The sequence below is a fragment of the Monocercomonoides exilis genome (assembly GCF_001643675.1).
Source record: "Monocercomonoides exilis strain PA203 chromosome Unknown scaffold1-2713096, whole genome shotgun sequence".
Classification (NCBI taxonomy): domain Eukaryota; phylum Preaxostyla; order Oxymonadida; family Polymastigidae; genus Monocercomonoides; species Monocercomonoides exilis.
Window position 1 is genome coordinate 558,630 of NW_027150546.1, and position 20,172 is coordinate 578,801.

Here is a 20,172-nt window from a genome sequence, read left to right on the forward strand (position 1 = left end):
AGGGATTGCAAAAAGAAATAACTCTTTATCCTTTTTTCTTTTTTTGTTGTTATGGATGTTGTGATCGAATATATTTTTGTAACAAAATTATCCATTTGTTTAATGAAAGATATACTAATGAATATGTCATGCATATTAGGAATTATAATTTCAATAGATAGCAAAAGTCATAGGCAGCAGTGCATAGAAGTGTCGAATTTTGTGTGAAAATTTTTTGAAATTGGATGACCCAGAATAATCCAATGTTTAGAATGCTTAATGTGAATTATTAACTGCTTTTCCATTTAATGATCTTGCTCATTATGAATTTATTTCCATCTACAACATCCTCAAAACTCAATAATCAGGTAAATTATGTTAATTCAACATAATTTTGCTTTTTTTTGGAGCAGAATTTCAGAAGAGAGCAATGTGCTAAGTTGTCAAAAACAAACAAACAAACATGAGACTTCTTTGCTATTTTTCTCAATCAGCTTGTACAGAAGATGAAAACAAATTTTATTGATAAAAAATTCATTGATAGGAAAAAAAAGAATGCAGGCAATTAGAGAACCTTCAGAATAATAAGCAAGGAGAACAGATAAAATGTTTTTGGGAAAAGTGAATATCTGGACATCGAGAATTGAATACTGGCTGCAAATTGCAACATGATCCCTTCAAAGCAACGAAATAGGAGACAAGATAATTACTGATTGAACGATCATCTCATTTTCGTTTGGTGGGGCAGGTCCGATATTTGTTGACACTTTTATTTGTTAAGCATACATGCTTCTCATTTTTGGAATTGAAATAATAAACAATTGTTATCTACAGGTTTTTCACCGAAATGTGTTTTTGCTGGGATAACGAAATAATCAAAATGTTTTTGTCTTTTTCGATCTTCTATCGTTATGGAATTTGCTGTTATAGCAAATTTATCATTGGATGTTTTTTCTCGACTGTTTCATAAATCTTAGCGTGCCTTTAACAATTTGAAATGATGTTGTTCATCTGTTCTTTCATCAGCATGTTCTTCACCTCTTCACATTACTCTGTCAACTTCTGAATTGAAATCAATTTTGTTGATTCATCCATTTGTTTCATGCTCACTTATGGAACGTTCAATGCATTTGTAAGTTATTTTGTTGTTTTATTCAATTACCATCTGCATTGTCATCTTCAATAGTTTATCTTTAATCAGCATCTGCTTCAGCAATTCAACCATCTATATTTTATTTTTTCCAGTCTCTTCTGCGAGTTGTTCTTCTGTAAGTACAGTTACTAATTTCATCACCATTACCATCATCATGACATGAAACCCCTATTTTTCTTTTTGAATGATGGAATCTTCTTATTCGAATCCATGTTAACTGAATACCTCTTATTTCAATCTCACTGCAACAAGCCAGATAACAAATGTGAAAACAGTCCTTTTTTCAATTTCTTTCATCTTCAATATTCGATTTTCGATTTTCTTTTTCTTTTTCTTTTTCTTCTTCTTCTCAAATGACGATTCAACTTCCCTTCAACACTTTTAACTTTCCATATTTTGATAGTAAACATCCATTCCTTTGAACAATTGCAATCAATGAAAGAGCGCATGAGCCAGCTGCAAAGCATTGGACTAATGGAGAAGCGAAAAGCGATACAAAAAGCAGTCATTTGTAGAGAAAGAGAGAGAGAGAAAAAAGGAGAAAGTCGAAGAAAAATGGGCAAGATGCTACTTTAAGGGTACCCGATTTTTTCGTTAAATCCATGAATAAATAGCTTAAAAATGTAATGTCAAGACATTATGAATGCATAAGGTAAATAATAACCAATTGATCAAAACTGAAAAGTATTGAATGGTTTTTTATTCAAATCTTAAGTTTTACGAGGTCTTTTTCAAACTTCATTAGAATACTTATATAGAGTTATTTTCTACCCAAACAATTGAAAATAGCAATGGTATTCAAATTTTAAAACCTAAAAATGCCTTTTTATTGTTATTTAATAAATTTATCAAAAAAATTATTTAAAATTTCAATTAGGGGACAGTTGTTTTTGAGAACGAAAACCTTAAAAAAGAAAAATGATATATTAAACATATAGTCTACACCAAAGAGTGTTAATGATAGTTCACTCGAAAACATTTAGCCTTTTCATAAAGCTTATTTTTAATTTTTTAGGTACCCTTAAAGTAGCCTTTTGCCGAAAAATGCCATTTTGAGTGAATGCATAAGGTGAAAGGAAAGAAGCAAGTGAAACAATAATTATGTGTCTCAAATAAGCAGAGCAAAAGAGAAGTTGTTGAATCACTTTGGTTAACAATTGAAAGATGAATGTTGAAAAATCAATTTATTAAAGAAAGAATCAACAATTCACTCAAAAAAGATATTCACTGAAGAAAAGAAGAAAATTGAGAATGAAAAAATGAATATTCTTATCTTTCTTTCTTTCTTTCTGGCTGATAGACTGTCAATCTGTCTTTGTTTTTTAATAGCAACCACCATAGTTTGTTAATTATAATTCGGTTCTTTCTGCGTAAACAAAGAGTTTGGAAAAAGCAAATATGTTGTTAACATTTTTTTTTCGGAATTTAATATTCTTTCCAAAAAAATATTTTAAAGACATAAAGCATGATACCTACATCAAATGAAATATGCAATCGAGTGTTCATAATCATCATCAATAAAAATTGAAAAAATCATTATAAAAATTTCCCCAAATGAAAATTAATTAATGGGCTTGATCGTTACAACAATTACATTTATGAGCGAATCTGTTGACATTGCATTTTTGGAAAGTTTTGTTTTTGCAAAAACTTGTGAGGAAAGGAAAAAGGTGGTGGAAGAATTAACCTCAAACTCAGTGGAGAGGTTATATTACGGAATTTTGAATGAGCAATTGTCATTTCCAGAAGGGGAGACAGAAGAAGAAAAATATCTTATGACCCAGCTAAAATCACTAGGGTACAACGGAAATAATATTTGGAATCTTTTTCAGCTTCGACGAGGAATGATTTCGTTTTCTGCAAGCGATGAAAAAAAGAAGGCTGAAATTGTGAAATACCTTCGAGAAGACATTCTACACACGTCCTACAACCACACACGAGAAGTGGGAGCGATTGCAAGAATCGCAAATGCACCAGATGCGGATAAGGCAACTTTTTTGGATCCAGTGAAGTCTGATTTTGATAAAGCTGTTGAAAGCATTGCATACGAAAATGACTTTATTTCTGATCTAAATTCTGAGGGGCTATTTCGAGTATCACACTTCAATTTTGATTCCGATGGTTTAAAACAATTTTTCAATAAATTGCCAAATGCAACACTTCCAAACATGCTCGATTTAGTGATGAAGTATCTGGAAAATGATGGAAAATATAGCAAAATTGGAATAAACTTTACCAGGGAGCAACTAGAAACAATTATGGCTGTGTTTGTTGATGTTCTTCAAGACGATGCGTTTATTGAACATTATGTGCGCAGCTTGAAACCATGTGGTGAAATTGAGTTTGAGACTGACATGGAGGCGCAGCAACAATACTACGATGCTGTGTGGAATTTTGCCGTTAGACTTCCAGCTGTTAGCAGTGGCAAAAAGGCTGGACTGATGCTTAGCTGTTTAGCGTTTGATGCCAAACATGGAGTATTCAAGAAAAATAGATTTTTAGAATATCTTGCCATTCCACAGTCGAATGTGTCTCTTCTTCAACTGCCTGAAAAGAGTGTTCGAAGGCGCTTAGAAGAATATTGCTCCATGGATCAAGACGTTTTTAGCAAGGTGTTGAATTACACTTGCAAAAGAGGAACTGAAGGAGAGTGGTGGAACCGAGCAGACGATGTTGTTCGAAGATATCTGCTTGAATTTCTTCGCATCGCAGACAACACAAGTGAATTTGAGGACTATGTACAGAAAGAAAGGCTTCATGGCTTATTTATTGAAGCAAAGCTGCTTGATGGACAGTTTAAGTGCGTTGAGAAAGTGTCGAAACCAGAGGATAACTGGCTAATAGAGCATGTTACTGGAAGAGTGGAGATGGCATTTGCGGATGAGAATCCTGAAGTATTTGACGGAGAAGACAATTCCGTTCGGTTTGTTTCCGTGAAGGTGAAGAATGTGAAGGAGATGAAGGTGCAAGTGTTCGAGATGAATACACTGTCATATTACATGTTGGAGAAGCGGGAGATTACCAGCAATGTGGCTCTTGATGGCCTTGTAGCTGCAGAAGAACGTATTATGAAGTTTGACAGGATCAATCGAGCTGTGCTGCATGTGGAGCGTGTGGAGCTGTCTTCATTGGGAAAAAAACGCGGAGTGTTTGTGGTGGTGCTGACAGGAGCAGGGCTGACAAGTAGGGCAATCATCCGAAAGGGATCGCTGCGATTGGCAAGCCGCTGCACGGCACACGGACAGGCAGTGACAATATTGACTGAAAAGAACGAAGTGGTCGATTGGGAGCGGAGCTGCATCTGGATCGATGGGCGAAAGTACAGCAAATCTACTAATCCAGCAAAAGAAACAGGGTTGCTTGAGAATGGGGAGATTCTTGTGCCGTATCGAACGGGAAATGATCAGTTTAACGAGATTTTGAAGGATGTGATCATTGGCGATGAGAAAGATGAGTTTTATGTGCAAACAAGTTTTCGGCATATGAAGGAAGAATACAAGTTTCAATGTGGTATCTACGCTGATCGAGAGGAGTTAACGCGATATACACAGGCGCACATTATACTTAGACCTCAGCTTCGGTGCAATGGAACAGCGGCATCAGTGACAATGGTGGAGAATGTGAACGTGACTGTCACTGCCACAAACATGGACGGAGTTCCAACAGTTAGGCAATACGACGATGTGGAGCTGCACGATGGAGAAGTGAGTGTGGTGCGCTTTGAGATAGGCGAGGGGTTGAGGCAGCTTGCGGTGCGAGTTAGTGGTGCTGTGCGTGTATTGTCTGACTTGGGTCGGAAAGTGGATGTCGCTGCAGAAAGGGTGTTCAGCGTGAATCAGGTGGATGAAACAATGACTGTTGCACAGGCTGCATTGCGGAGGGAGGCTGGTCGCGGCTACGTGCTGGAGTTGTTTGGGAAGGCTGGAGAGAAGTTGTGCGGGCAGGAGATGTCGCTGACACTGCATTGGCGCCAGTTTAACAACACCAACCACAGCGTCAGCGGAATTAATCTTCTGAGCGATGAAAACGGAGAGGTGGAGCTGGGATATCTTCAGGATGTGATCGGGATCGAGGTGCGTGTTAAAGTTAAAAACAGTCCATACAAATCCAATGAGTTGATGGGCTTTGCTGTTGAAGACGGAAGAGGACGATATGGTGGAGAAGAAAGAGATGGCGCTGACCTGACATATGTTGCAATGGAAGGAGAGGAACTTAGATTGCCTTTTGTGAGCAAAGGCTGGGAAGAAGAGAAGAAGTATCTGACATTAATGCTGATGAATGTGGATGGTATGCCTGGTGAAGATCTGACGCGGCTGTTGGCTGTAGATGAGGGAGAGATTGTGCTTCCGGGTATATTGAAAGCAGGTGACTATGAACTGTTTGACTGGAAATGTGAAAAAACAACAAAAATCGCAATTCTTTCGCGATGGAGAGGAAAAGAAAAGGAGAAAGATAAACAAGCAGAAAACAAAGAGACGAGCAGACATCTCATTGGCAAACGTCGAGTAGGGAAGTGGAAGAGCGAGCGTACTGTGCACATTGTGTCTGCAAAGCAGGAGAAGAACGGTGATATTGAAATCAAATTATCTGAATGCTCAGAGATGACGCGGATACATCTGTTTGGAACAAGGCTCGTGGAGGCATTTGATGCAGGTACACTTTTGTCTGGGTTTAAATGGCTTGGAGGAAGAGCAACAAAATATCTGGAGGCACAGTCGTTCTATGAGAATGAGAAGCGGCTGGGAAGCGAGCAGGAATACATTCTGGAGAGGCAAAAGAGCGAGCGGAAGGTGGGAATGATGCTGGATGCTCCGGGATTGGTGGTGAATGCAATTGTGAATGGCAACACTAGAAGGGAAGAAGCACGAACAACACAAGGCGAGCGGTTCAGCGGAAGAGGAGGCGAAGCCGGAGGTGCTTACAGCGATTCAGAGAAGGACATTGACGATTATAGAGAAGGCAAAGCTTCAGGCGGGGATGTGATGCTGCTTGGGACAAATATACCTGGCAAAGAAAACGTGAATGACAGGAAGAACATTGACTTTCTTGTGGAACCGACAATGGTGCTTGTGAACCTGAAAGTGGGGGAAGTGGATGCTAACGGAAGAGCAAAGGTTATCATTCCAGCACAGTTTCTGAAGTGCGTTCACAGACAGCTTAAAGTTGTGGCAACAGACGTGGAAGGAGTCGATGCAAAGACAGTGGAGCTGGATGAGGCGAAGACCAGACAAGGGCAGAAAAAAGAAGGGAAAGAGGAGGAAGCCACAAGAGACATGCGGCTGATGGCGCCTCTGGACTGCAATGTGCATGTGGTGGAGAGGAAGATAGCAGACGTGGTACTTGGAGAAGGAGAGTTCAATGAGGCAGAAGAAGCAGATGCATCTGAAGGGCACTGGAATGTTGGAGTTGGGTCTTGCATTAGCGTGGGGCAGCCGAAGCAGCAACGAGTGATCAAAGACCTGTCATCATCGAGCCATGTGACATTCTGCTGCTTGAGGGGGCTTCTGCGGTTGTATGCTTCTCTTTACGAGAGCGAGCATATATCTCCAAGCTACAGAGACAATCTGAAGAAATATGAAGAGCTGTTTGGAGATTTGGAGCGTATGGATGTTAGCTGCAATTCTGAGGAAGGAGCAGAAGAGAAAGAGAAAGAGAAAGAGAAGCGCAAAGGAAAGAAGACATCAGCAGACGAGGAAGAGCTGAAGAAGCGGTGGGGCAGCATGGCATGCCACGAGGTGCATGTGCTGTTGTGGAAGAGAGCACCACAATTCTTCGCAAAGCATGTAGCGCCATCGCTGAGGTGGAAGAAGGAGAAAGGAGTGATTGACTATGTCTTGAGTGGATCAGAGGATGTGCACGTGTTCGAGCGCTTTGCTCATCCTGCCCAGTTTGAGCAGCTGAATGCATTTGAGCAGATCTTGGTGATGAAAAGGCTGCTGGAACTGTACGAGGCAGCAGTGAGAAGAGCAACAGACGAAAAGAGCGAGAAGAGTTGTGTGAATGCGCAAAGAAGACTTGCTGAACACAAAAGGCGTTGCGTGGCATTTGTAAAGGATGCTGAAGAACGAGTGAAAGCGAAGGTTGTGGATCGAGAGAGAGAAAGTCGTATGTTTGAGGTTGCATTGACTGCTGGGCTGGACACAAAAAAGGAAAAGACTTCGAAACCGGAAAAGCTGGAAGAGCGATTAAGAATGGAAGAGGAAATGAAAAAAAGAAAAGATGCTGAACGACAAAAGGAAAGAAAAAAAAGTGAAGCGGAATATGAACGGGCAAAACCAAGATCAATACTTGAAGATTTGAATGCAAAATTGTCATTAAGACGAAGCGCATGCTCAAATTCTTGCGACGATGAAGCTGAGTCGGGGAGCTCTTACTCGGAATCAGATGGATCTGATTCTAGATCTGATTCCGAATCTAGTAGTTCATCAAGGAGATTCAAAAAATCAAGAAAATCCTTTAAATCGAATAGCAATAGCAAGATGTGTCAAAAACGTAAAAAAATGGAGCATAAGCCTATGATGCGCATGGCAGCAGCAGAAGTTCCGGCAGTTCCACATTTCAAGCAGGTGGAGAACACGAAGGAGTACAGAGAAAGCGGCTACTGGAACGTGGAGTCTCCGACCAGGTTTCTGATCCCTTGGAGCCGCTTTATGGTCGATTATGCAATACACGAACTGGGCAGAGTGGTGGAAGAGGCAGAGATCGAAATTTGTGAGAGTGGAAAGAAGGAGAACAGAATAAATAGGAGAATGTGGACAAATGCACCAGGAAAACCATTTATTTCACCATTTCTGATGGATGCAGTGTCATCGTTTGCTGAGACTGCCATTGCAATTGCACTGAGCGATGTGAGTGTGAGTCGAGCGCGTGAGGAAACGAGCGTTATGACACTGGAAGGTGTTAGCAGGGCGACCATCAAATCAAAGAGTCCAATTCTTGTATTTACGAAAGAGATTGAGGAGGTGGAAAACAACTGCAAACAGAATGAAGACGCCCCTTCATCTTCAACTGTTCATTCCGCATCCGCTTCCGCTTCTGTATCTGCAAAAACTGAAAATCGATCGACAGAAGAACAAAGAAAAATGCGAAAAGAGCTGGAGGATCGGATTATTGTGCAGGAGCTTGTAGTTAATGTTGGACGCGAAACAGTTTGGGACAACGAAGAGAACTGCAACGTGCGACGGTACATCAACTGGGCAGAGCTGTGTGCCGGCGAAGGCTACACCTGCGATGTGATTGTCACCAACACGAGTGCAGGGCCAGTGACAGTCGATGTTCTCAGCCAGATTCCCGAGGGTGCAGTAGCCATTGGGAGAGGATTCACCACAAAGACACGGAGCATCGTGCTGCAGGGCTTCCGGACGGAGATTCTGAGGTACTCGTTCTACTTCCCGTTTGCCGGGCAGTTCAGACACTTTGCGACACATGTGTCTGTGAAAGGGAACTATATTGGATGCAGCGTTGAAGGAGGACATCGCATCCGTGTGATGACTCCAGAGGAGGCAAACTCAGTCGTCAAGAAGGACGACGAAGACTGGGACAGCATTGCACGCGACGGGTCAGACGAAGCGCTGTATGCATTCTTGGAAGGCAACAACGTGTTCCAGAGCAACGTGAAACTGTCCTCGATCTGCTGGAGACTGCGCGAAAAGGCAGTGTTTGATCGAGTGATTGAGATTCTGCTGAGACGCGAGTTGTACGATGATAGTGTGTATTCATATGCGCTGATGCATAACGGACCAGAAGCAGCGATCAAACTGTATCTGATGCAGAAAGGTTCTAATACGATTGAAGGGATACTGCCAGAGTATGACACAATCAAGTCGTGCATCTACCAGCAGGATCCTGTCCAGAACGGGAAAGTGCGGCTGCTCGAGTACCGCCCTCTGATCAATGCGAGAACATTCCACCACGGAAAGGGATCAGAACAGATTGCAAACAAAGACCTTGCAAAACAATACAGAAAGTATCTGAGCTATTTGGCGCATGGTGCTGTGCTGGAGCCAGGGAAGCCGAGAAAGGTGAAGAGCGAGATGTTGATTGATGACAAGGAGAAGCTGGTGCTGGTGTACTATCTGGTTCTTCAGGAGCGGATAAAGGAGGCAATCGAACTGTTCGACTCAATCGGTTCAGAAGCATCATCGTCTTCAACTCCATCATTATCTTCAACTCCATCATTATCTTCAACTCCATCATTATCTTCAACTCCATCATCATCTTCTTCCAATTCAGAGAAAGACAAAAAGCTGAGTGCAGAAGATGCACACGAGATGAGCCTGCAATACGATTATATGAGAGCTTATTTGGACTTCTGTCGGCCAATCTACAATGCCAGCTGCGGAGATGATCAGTCTGCAAGCAGCTCAAGTGGATGCAACGTGCCAACGTTGACAGCAGCGAGGGAAGTGGTGGCAAAGAGAAGAGAAGAGCCGATTACTCGGTGGAGGTTGATGTTTGAGCAGCTGGAAGAGCAACTGAAGGAGATTGACAAAGCTTATGATGATGCCAATACGGAGATGGAGAAAGAGAAAGAGAAAGCCAAAGACAAGAAGGAAGAGAAAGAAGAGAAAGAAAGAGGAATGCTGCTGGAGAGTGAAGTTGAAAGAGAAAGTAAAAGACAGAAGATGTTGGCAGAATCAATGGTTGCCGAAACGCAGCTGGAGCTGAAGGTGGATGCAGAGAAGATGGAAGCACATCTGATTCAGAAGAACGGAAGAGAAAGAAGAGGGAAAGTGAGATTCTATTTGGTGAACATGGAGCTTATGTTCAGCATGAAGCCATTCATGAAGTGGAACTCAGACCCGATGTTTTCTCTTGTGAAGGCAACGAAAGAAATAAAGGTTTCGTTTGCCAAGGACAAAGAAGGGAAAGAAGGCAAAGAAGAGCTTCATGAAGAGATAATTGTGAAGATTCCTGAAGAATTCAAGCACAAGAATGCTTTTGTTGAAGCCGAGTATTGTGGGAAGAAGCGTCTTTCAGAGTGCTTCAGCCACGGCATGGACATCACAATGTACGAGGCGACGGGAAGACTGCGTGTGGCGAGCAAGAAGACAGGGCTGCCAGTAGCGAAGGCGTATGTGAAGGTGTACAGCCAGAGAGAAGGCGAAGGCACAGCAGGAACATTTGTGAAGGATGGATTCACAGACGTGCGTGGTTGCTTTGATTATGCGTCGGTGAATAGCGGAGATATCAGAGGCAGGCAAGACGGGAGAGAGAAGAAGTATGCAGTGCTTATCTCGAGCGATGAATATGGCTGTGATGTGAGGGAAGTTAAAGCCCCAGCTGAACATTAATTCAAATAAAGAATGAAGAAAAACTTGAAGCTGAATACAGAATTGTGCATGTTTTCGAAAACCAATTATCAATATTTGTAATTAAGCTAACAGAAGGAACTGCTTATATTACAAAGATTGAAATTAGTCGAGCCACAAGTAAAGAAAAAGAAAGAAATTAAAAAAGAAAAGTGTTTTTAAAATGATAGGAATAAATTATTCAAAGATTTGTTGTGTGTTTAGTTAATCTTTGAGAGAACTGTAAATTTTTATGAAAAATTACAATTTTTTTTTTTTTTTCATTATAACGTTTACTTGTTATGACTCAATTTAGTTTTATTTTCATAGCTTATTTCAAAACATTTTTGATATGTTTTACAACAAACAGACAAGCGAAGCTTAAAAATTCCATTTCGCCTTCATAATAAAAAACAGGTGAAATTTCCAATAAACGAAAAAAAAATAAACAATAGAATAGAAAAAGAACATAGCCATCTAATAAACGTGAAAATACAGAGAAAAACATATGAAGTGAAAAGATGATCGACAATGAAATTAAAATAGAGAATTATAATATGCAATTCAAACATAATTTGTACAAAGACAACAAAAAAGAACAAAATTCATCGATATATATCCAAAAACTGATTATTAGCATAGTGTTTCCATTCACCCATCACTAAGTACTCAAATTGAAGGCTTGACTTTTCAAGTCATTTTCACAGAATCAATCCCAAAAATGACATTCCTCTGGCAAAGGGATGAATGATGTACCGACTGATGAAATAGATAGCTGTTGCAGTGAAGATGGAGATAGGCAGTGCTGGAAGAGAGTTCCTCCACAACGCAAGAAGAACCACAGTCATTGATAGCCCCTGTATTTGTGTGAGTGTGAGTCAATTAATATGAACATACAAAATTTGTAAAATGCATCGATTATAAAAGTGATAAAATGCAAATAAATAAACAAATAAAATATTGTTTTAGGAGATTATTATGAATGCAATAAAGAAATAGCACAATAATTTGAGTGCATACAAATAGAATTGAGAAGAAGCAAGCAAAAGTTGTTGTCCAATCTGTTAAGATTGCCCGTGACATCAAAAGAGAATAAAAGATAAAGTCGCCAAGACCCAGCCCAAGATATCCATCTGAATTGCATCCGCATCACACAAAATGATTTGGTTATTTTGGGAAAATCAAAAATCAAAAATCAAAAAATATTGAATAAAACGAAAAAAGAAAAAAGAAAAAAGAAAAAAGAAAAGAAAAGAAAAGAATATAAGAGAATTTGTCAGATTAAAAAAACAATAACAAAAAAAAGAAAAGAATACAAAAATAAAATAAATAAATAAATAAACAGAAGAAATAACACACCAACAGATACTTCAACCTCGTCTTCAGCCAATGGCTTCTCTTTCTTCGAACTCTCCTTCTTCTTATTCTTTTGCTTTCCATTTGGATCAGAAGAATCAGAACCCGAACTCGATGCTCCGTCTTGTGGTGAGTACGAATCCACAGGAAAAGTGGTGATTGAACTGGGCAAAGGTGACGTGGCCTGCTCTTCCCCCTTTTCATACTCATCAGCAACATTCACAGAAGACACAGCTGAACTCACAAGCGAGCGCGAATCTTCTGAAATGTGCGAGTTCGAATCAGCTGATTGAGCATCAGACGCCAACGGAGCCTTCCTCATTCTTGCTTCGCCTTCTGCTTCATCGCCTTCTGCTCCACTTTCCAAACGTTTTTCTTTTTCTTTTCTTTTCTTTTCTTTTTTGGCTTCTTTCTTCTGTTGCTTCATCTTTTCTGCTTTTTCCTCTTTTTCTCTCTGCTTGAGCTTTTTGCATTCTCTTTTCTTTCTTCTCAATTGATGTGCTTCTTCATCGTCATCGTCCACTTCTTCCTCTTCTTCATCTTCTTCCTTCTCATCCTCTTCTCCCTCCATCAGTTCTTCTTCATTTTCTTCTTCTCCTTCATCTTCTGTTCTTTTTGAGCCTCTTTCCATTTCTCCTGATTCTTTTATCAGGGCATTGCCATCATTTCCTGAAGACAATATGCTATGTGATGTGATGTTTGAATTTGTATTTAACCTTTCCTTGTCCATCTCCCTCTCTGCTCTCACATTTCCTTCTTCGTTTCCTTCTCCTTCTCCATCCCCTTTTCTTTCAGTTTTTCTCCCTCTCCTCTTTCCATTTTCATTCACTTCTCCATCATTCACCCTTTCAATATCATCATCCTCTCCAGTTCCATCAACGCCCCTCCTGTTCGACGCATCCGTCTTCACAATGACCCTTCCTTCGCCTCGAATATCTTCCATCCTTCCTTTCCCCATCTGTGCTGAGTAAATCAGACCAGGAATGGGCTCATTCCGTTCGTCTGCAATCTCAATCAGCTTGTTCAACGCACAGCACGGACACAACACAGCAAAGAGATCATAGCCTAAAAAAAAATATAAAGTGGAAAATAAATGAAAGAAAATTCATAAAGTTCATTAAAAAAAGGTTAGTGCAGTCATTGAAAAATGATAAAAAAATGCACTCAAATGAAAAGATCTAATTGCAGATGAGTCAATGACTCAATAAGCAATAAATAAAATAATAATACAGGAAATATAACTTATCTTTTCTTATCTTTTCTTTCTTTTTCTTCTGCATACATGCAACCAGCACAAGAAGAATCCAGGTTGTCCATTCAGGCAGGTTCGTAAGCATCCACGCCATGAATATGGAAATCAATATGAGCACTATTTGCTGGAGGATTAGAGGAGATGTGATGTAAATTGCTATGACGCCACCCACCGCGAAATTTAAACAGAAGAACACAAAAGTGAACCAGTCAATGTGAACATTGTATCTGACAAGAAGATTACTAATAAAATGGTAACATTGCAAAGGGAATATTAATTTCCATTCACAAAAAAATAAAATAAAATAAAATAAAATAAAATAAAATAAAATAAAATAAAATAAAATAAAATAAAATAAAATAAAATAAAATAAAATAAAATAAAATAAAATAAAATAAAATAAAATAAAATAAAATAAAATAAAATAAAATAAAACGAATCAAAGGAAATGTTTTCAAGATATGAAGAAAACACATATTCCATACTATAGAACAGTCCCTCCAAATACTCCTAGGAGTACAACAGTGGCAACAATAAGCCACCCGTAAATGATTTTTGTGCACCCCTTCATATAGCAGCATAATATAACAAATGTTATGATAACGATCAAGACTACAAAAACTGCAGCAATGATAATAGATATTATCACCACCTTTGATGAATTTTCATCATCAGGATTTGCAGGAGGTTCTCCAGTAGCTTTTGGTCCAAAGGGAATACAAAATCCATCAGGTCTTAAACAGTGAACCGCCAATTAAATGTTAAAGAAAATTTCAATAAAAAAGCACACGGCGCAGAACTTGGAGTCATGAATAGTGAAAGGTAAGAATCTCCACCTGTTCCAATTGATAAAATTACAAATATCACTCCAATGATGGTAATGGCTTGTTGAATGAGATTAATTTACGAATTTTGAAGAATTATATGAAAAAAATGAACAAGGCAATTATTTGCAAAGATTTCACAAAAATTTTATAACAAACTCACAGGTACAATGATAGAAGAAAGAGCACCAGCATGAATTTCAACATCTGCTTCCGTATCAAAATGCCTTCTTCTAATTCTCTTCTTCTTTTTAGCAGGTTGTTCTTGAGTGTTTTTATCTGTATCAATTGACTTTCTGGCAGAATCAATTGGTGGTGTTTGCACATCTTCTAACAGTCTTGCTGTTCCTTCATCCACTTTTGATGAAGTCTCATTTTCTGATGCACTCATTCACAAAAATAAAAGATATCCCAAATTATTGGATTATTAAAATCGTATGAATGAAGGATATAAATATTAATATACGATTTTTGATCAATTATTTAAAAAAAGGCTTATAAAAATTCTTACGGTTTTAATCTTTTAATCTTTAAAAGTGAAGTGTGTTTAATCAAGTTATTTACAAACTATTTTCCCGCAAATGGATTTTGAGCAGAAAAAAGGTTTGCATTTGAAGTTTGAAATGGATTGCTTCCTGAAATGGCGGTTAGAAGGCTCGATTGTGTATTATTCTTTTTCTTCTTCGCTTTTGTGCTTGTCCCCGTCGCTGCCTGCTGTGCAGAAGCAGCAAAAATTGGGACTTGCGTTTGCTGCCCGAAGACTGGCTGTGTACCAAAAGGAGATGAATTCGCACCAAACACATTAGCAGTCGCAGGAGGCTGGCTCGGAAACAGAGTGGAAGTAGGCGCAGAAGAAGGGAAAACGGATGAAGTGGTTGAAAAAGGGTTTGCCTGCTGCTGGCCCTGTGGTTGTGCAGGGAACAAGCTCGATGTAGCTCCCACATTCGCAGCACTTGCACCAAACGGCTGGGCAGCGCCAGGCAAAGTGCCAGGCGCAGCAGAAGCCATTGGCTGTGCTGCTCCAAAAATCGACTGGGCAGAAGGCTGCTGTGCACTTTGAGGCGTCGACTGCGTCGGCCTCAACGCAGCAGAAAACAAAGAGGACGCGACAGCTGCGCCTGGCTGAGCAGCACCCGGCTGCTGCTGTGTCAGTGTTGGAAAGAGTGGCTGAGCCCCAGCTGTTCCTGGTGCACCCACAGATGTCTGCCCAAATATAGACGAAACAGCCTGGGGCTGTCCAATATGTGCTGGTTGTGCTGTTTGAGGAGCCTGTGCTCCAAACACAGATGGCTGTTGGATGCTAAATGGGTTTGACAGCGATGCCTGTTGTTGTTGTTGTGGATTCTGCTGTGGATTCTGCTGAATGTTGAAGATATTCTGGGAAGCAGGCTGAGCAGAAGGCTGAGTGGCGTTCGCACCAAAAATCGATGCTGCTGCTGCTGGCTGTGCCTGCTGAGCACGTTGCTGTTGCTGTAATTGTTGTTGTTGTTGTATTTGCTGCTGCGGGAAAGCAGTGGCAGCAAAAATTGAAGAAGCAGGCTGTTGAGTAGGTTGAATAGTACCAGCAGCACCAACACCAGCAGCAGTATTAGCATTAGGCATAGCAGCATTTGTCTGTCCAAAAGGTGTCTGTGTATTTTGTTGATTGCCCATTCCAAAAGGCGAAGGCGCTGCAGCAGCTGAAGCAGAAGCAACAACAGCTGCCTGTCCCTGTGGTGCAACAGACGTCTGTCCAAAGATAGAGGCAGTTGTAGCATTGGCCTTCGGATTAGGCTGAGGAGCAAACCGTGCTGGTGCTCCAAACACTGATTGTTGAGGCTGTTGAGGCTGCTGCTGCTGTTGTTGTTGAGGGTTAGCTTGACTCAAAGCAGAAGAGAAGATGTTGTTCTGAGGAGCAGTCGCTGCTGGCTTTGGTTGTGTAGATGCACCCTGTGCAAACACATTGTTTGCAGCAGAAGCAGCACCAATTGCACCAACAGCAGGTGTTTGTTTGGGAGCAGCAAGAGCAGAGGCAGTTGAAGTAGTTGGAGCAGCAGAAGTGCCAAACGGGTTCTGAGTGGACATTTGGAAGGGATTTGGGGCTGCATTAGGAGGAAGAGGAGCAGCAGCAGTAGTAGCAGCAGATCCAGTTGAAGGCAAGGCGGCTGTTTGAGGTGCACTGGGAAAAGGAGAAGAGGAAGCTGATTGTGCTGAAGCAGATGCAGTTGATGCTGGAACTAATGCAGATGAAGATGAAGTTGCAGAATTTGACGAAGGAGCTACAGAAGTCTGGCCGAAGATGTTAGCGGTGCTGCTGATTGGATGCTGTGCTTGTGGAAGCTGAGGCCTAGAAGAAGGAGCTTGTTGTGCTTGATTCGCATTTGGTTGATTGCCAGATGCATTTTGAGGGAAAGGCAGTGAAGTTGCAGTTGGCTGTGCGGAAGTGGCTGGCTGTGCTGAGAAAATAGAAGAAGTTGCAGAAGCAGAAGCAGAAACAGAAACAGAAGAAGAAGCAGATTGGCTGCTGCTGGCAAATGGGTTAGTATTTGTGGCATTTTGTGCTGTTTGGTTGCTTTGTTTAGGAGCTGCTGCTGAAGATGCAGTTGATGATGGTGGTGGTGTAGTAGTAGTAGTTGTTGTTGTTGAGGAAGGAGAAGGAGAAGCAAATGGATTTGACAAAGTTGGAGTTGTGGAAGAAGAAGAAGAAGAATTAGTAGAAGACGCATTTGCAGAGAACAAGGAACCTGCTGAAAGAGCAAACGGATTGTCACTTTTCTCTTTTGTTTGTGTATCTTTCAGTGCTGTTTGTGGAGAAGCAGAAGCAGCAGCTGTTGTTGTAAAAGGCGAAGAAGAAGAAGAAGAAGCTGGTTTTTCAGTCTGTTTTGAAGCAGTTAGAGAAGATTGAGTGTTTGTCTGTGAAGTTGCTTCGGCTACTTTTGGAGATTGAGAAGCAAATGGTGATGATGTTGTTCCAAATACATTTGTTGTTGATGAAGATGATGAAGCTCCAAAAGGAGAAGATATAGAGCCAAAAGGAGAGGAAGAAGATGATGATGGTGGTGGTGGTGGTGGAGCACCAAAGGGGGAAGAAGAAAAAGAAGAAGAAGAAGAAGAAGAAGAAGAAGAAGAAGATGATGATGATGATGATGATGATGATGATGATGATGATGATGAAGGTTGTGCAAAGCTAATTGTTGTTGTGCTTTGCTGAAACGGATTAGCTGTCTTTTCTTCCGTTTTGACTGCAGTTTTCGCTTCATTTCCATTCTGATTAGCATTTTCCTGCTGTTTGTTCAGCTCAAAAGGCGCAGATGGCTTTATAAGTGGCTTGTTCTTTTCAGTTTTTTCATTCTGCTTTGAAGTATCAAACACATTGCTTGTACTCTTTTCATTTTCTTTTTGTTTATTTGAATCAGTCGAAGTCAAAGCAAATGGATTGGATGGTGTTGGAGTTGCTGTGACTGAAGAAGAAGAAGAAGAAGAAGGCAAACCGCCCAACGAGAACGAAACACCCTGAGCACTCTGCAATTTCCCGTTCTCTTTCATCTTTTGTGGCTCGTCTGCCTCTTCCTTCTTCTTAATCAGCAGCGGCATCTGCCCCTTCGCTGCCATCTGTCTGATCGACGACGGCGGCTCAAAGGCAGCCAGCGGGTTCTGCATTGGATGGCGGAAGGAAGACGCAGCAGAAGAAGCAGAGGGCTTCGGAGAGAAGACGTTTGTGCTGTTAAAGCCGTGTGAGCTGTGTGAAGGGAGAGGGGTGAAGGGAGAGGCAGCGCTGACAGGACGGAGCACAGGCATTGCAGGAGATTGGAAGGAGGAAGGTGTGGAGGACGCAGGGGGAGCACCACTTGTGGAAGAGGCAGGACGAGAAGAGGAAGTGGAGGAGGATGAAGATGATGATGATGATGATGAAGACAGAGGAAGTGGTGTCATCACAGGGCGAACAGCTTGGCGTTCTGTAGAGCCCACCATTCGTGTTGACTTGGGTGTTGCAGACGGCGGCGGAAGCTGCAGAGAAGAGCGAGATGTGTTGCGGGAGTGGATCCGCTGTGAGGTCAGCTGCTGCCTCTGCTGCTGCTGTTGGTGGTGGTGTGTGTGCTTTTGAGACTGAGACAGAGATTGTGAATGAGATTGAGATTGTGATTGTGATTGTGTTGGTGTCTGCACCTGGATTTTCCTGGACTCTCTTTCTCTGCTCCCGTCACGAAGAGCATACTGTCTTTCTGATGAGCTGTCTCTTTCGCTGGCATTTCTGTTCCTGTACAGGCTGTCACGTGGGGTAGTGGCTGAAGAGATAACAGGAGAAGAAGAAGAAGCAGAAGCAGAAGCTGTTGATGAAGATGAAGATGAAGGCACAGCATTCATAGCATTCGCCATGCGCGACCTCGGAGGAAGCGACGGGACAGCATAGACAGTGCTCTCGTCGACATCGTCTGCCACAACCTCGTCTTCCAGCGGATAGCTGCTGGGTACTGGCCGGCAAGCAGCAGAGGACGTGCTCTTGTTTGATGCCTGGCCTTGCGGCTGCTTCAGGTTGGGAAACCCAAAGCTGCCTTTCATCGGAGTCTGCGGATGCTCTCCACGCCGCAGGCTTTCAGAGCGGGCAGACGGAGTGCGCGCAGAGAAAGGCGAAGCGCTGGCGGTGTCGGCTGAGCGCGGCGTGGCTCTGGACTGGTGGCGGCTGTCAGATGTGTCGCGAGACATTGAAGTGAAGGGCGATGCTCGCGAGGCTTTTGACACAGGCGTCAGCTGCGCATCGCGGCGCTTGCTGCTTGTGCCGGAAGAGGCCACAGCAGACGAGTAAGTGTCTGACGAAGCAGATGAGTGGCGCGAGGAATATGCAGACGAAGATATCGAGCCTCTTCCTCTTCTGGAGAAGTTGCCTCTTCCGGAAGGTGTCTGAGATCTGGCTACTTGCTGTGATGATCCCAGCGAAGGGTTGTTGGATGAATAAGACATGTGCGAACCTGAGCAAGGTCTTTCGCTCTTATCCACAATTGTAGTTGCTTCACATTCGCTGTTAAGCGATCCTTCGTCAATCAATCCAAATGATCTCACAATTTTTTTTCGATCGTGTTTATGATCAGGTTTAGCATTCTTTTGGTTAGCCTTTATATTTTTCATGTGTCTCGATGCTTTCCCCATTGATATGCTTTCTCTTTCGTAAGTGTCAAGCGAATTGGCGCTTATTTTTGTTTTGCCTGTTTGGTCGTTCTTCAACAAGATTGATGAGTTGACTCCACTTGCCTTAAAAAAAGGAGACCACCCATCTCCTTCTTTATAAATGCTTTGTTTGTGACTTTGTTTTAAATCAGAACTATTGGACTTTTGAACTGTTTTATGAAAGGGATTCGATACAATGATATTTGATTCTTTCGTTTTATTTTTTATCGTATTGAAAGATGAAAATTGCAATTGCGCTTTTACAAAATCTAGGAGGAATTGTTGATATATAAAGAATAGCAAAAAGATATTTTAATTTTTCAATGAAATTTAAAAATAAATGTTTTCAAACCGTTATTTGAAATTGAATCCATATCATTTTCATTTTTCTGATGTAACAGATTTAATGAGTTGTAGAATCTAGTATTAAATGGATCAAAATTTCTATTAATTTTTAAAAGAAATAAAGATTTCAATTAAAAAGCAACAGTAAATTTTTAAGATATGTCGCTTTATTAAAATGCAGCATACAGTTGTTCTTGCTTTTTTATATGTGAAATAATTAACCATAGCAATAACGCACCAAAAATAAAACCTAAGAAAAAAACTAAAACAATAATCATTTTATATATGATGGGGTACATATGATCACGATTATTCAATAGCAATTGAAATTAAACACTAGCTAATAAGGAGTAAATAAATTAAAGAGAAGAAACAGATTTAAAACAAGCGAAACATATATCTAGTTCATAAGGAGTTTTTTGAGCAATTCATTTCAAAAAGAAAATAACAAAGAAAAATTGTGTTGTTTTTCAAAAAAATATTTTTTCAAAATACAGTTTGTGCAAAAAATACCGGATAAGATCGATTTCACAATTACTGCAAGAGGAATAATTCTGACAATTCTCCTCAAAATACATCTCATCAATGCAGACTCATTTGATAAACGAGACTTTCAAAATAGCTTCATTTGTGCTCGGAAAAAAATTATAATGAAAAACTCGTAGAAAATAGAATTTTGAGTTTTTCTTTAATTTTCATTATAATTTTTTTCCGAGCACAAATGAAGCTATTTTGAAAGTCTCGTTTATCAAATGAGTCTGCATTGATGAGATGTATTTTGAGGAGAATTGTCAGAATTATTCCTCTTGCAGTAATTGTGAAATCGATCTT

The 20,172-nt window shown here is 40.8% G+C and overlaps 3 protein-coding genes across 3 annotated transcripts; 1 reads left to right on the forward strand and 2 right to left on the reverse strand.

Annotated features, from left to right (window-relative positions):
* The first annotated feature begins 2,699 nt into the window (after positions 1 to 2,699).
* Positions 2,700 to 10,871, forward strand: MONOS_6033 (putative ATP-dependent RNA helicase RhlE). The gene has a single exon (XM_067876233.1). It carries the CDS (start codon positions 2,701 to 2,703, stop codon positions 10,423 to 10,425), a length of 7,725 nt encoding a protein of 2,574 aa, XP_067736203.1. The 5' UTR covers position 2,700; the 3' UTR covers positions 10,426 to 10,871.
* MONOS_6032 (putative presenilin 1 peptidase) lies at positions 10,744 to 14,245 on the reverse strand (the record flags this gene model as incomplete). The annotated part of the gene is made up of 7 exons (XM_067876232.1): positions 10,744 to 11,279; positions 11,443 to 11,555; positions 11,782 to 12,843; positions 13,061 to 13,272; positions 13,516 to 13,764; positions 13,821 to 13,914; positions 14,014 to 14,245. 7 exons carry the CDS (start codon positions 14,243 to 14,245, stop codon positions 11,124 to 11,126), a joined length of 2,118 nt encoding a protein of 705 aa, XP_067736204.1. The 3' UTR covers positions 10,744 to 11,123.
* A 120-nt stretch (positions 14,246 to 14,365) lies between these two features.
* Positions 14,366 to 18,978, reverse strand: MONOS_6031 (uncharacterized protein; the record flags this gene model as incomplete). Its single annotated transcript, XM_067876231.1, has 1 exon — positions 14,366 to 18,978. The coding sequence occupies one exon, from the start codon at positions 18,976 to 18,978 to the stop codon at positions 14,422 to 14,424; it is 4,557 nt and encodes a 1,518-aa protein (XP_067736205.1). The 3' UTR covers positions 14,366 to 14,421.
* Positions 18,979 to 20,172: the final 1,194 nt, after the last annotated feature.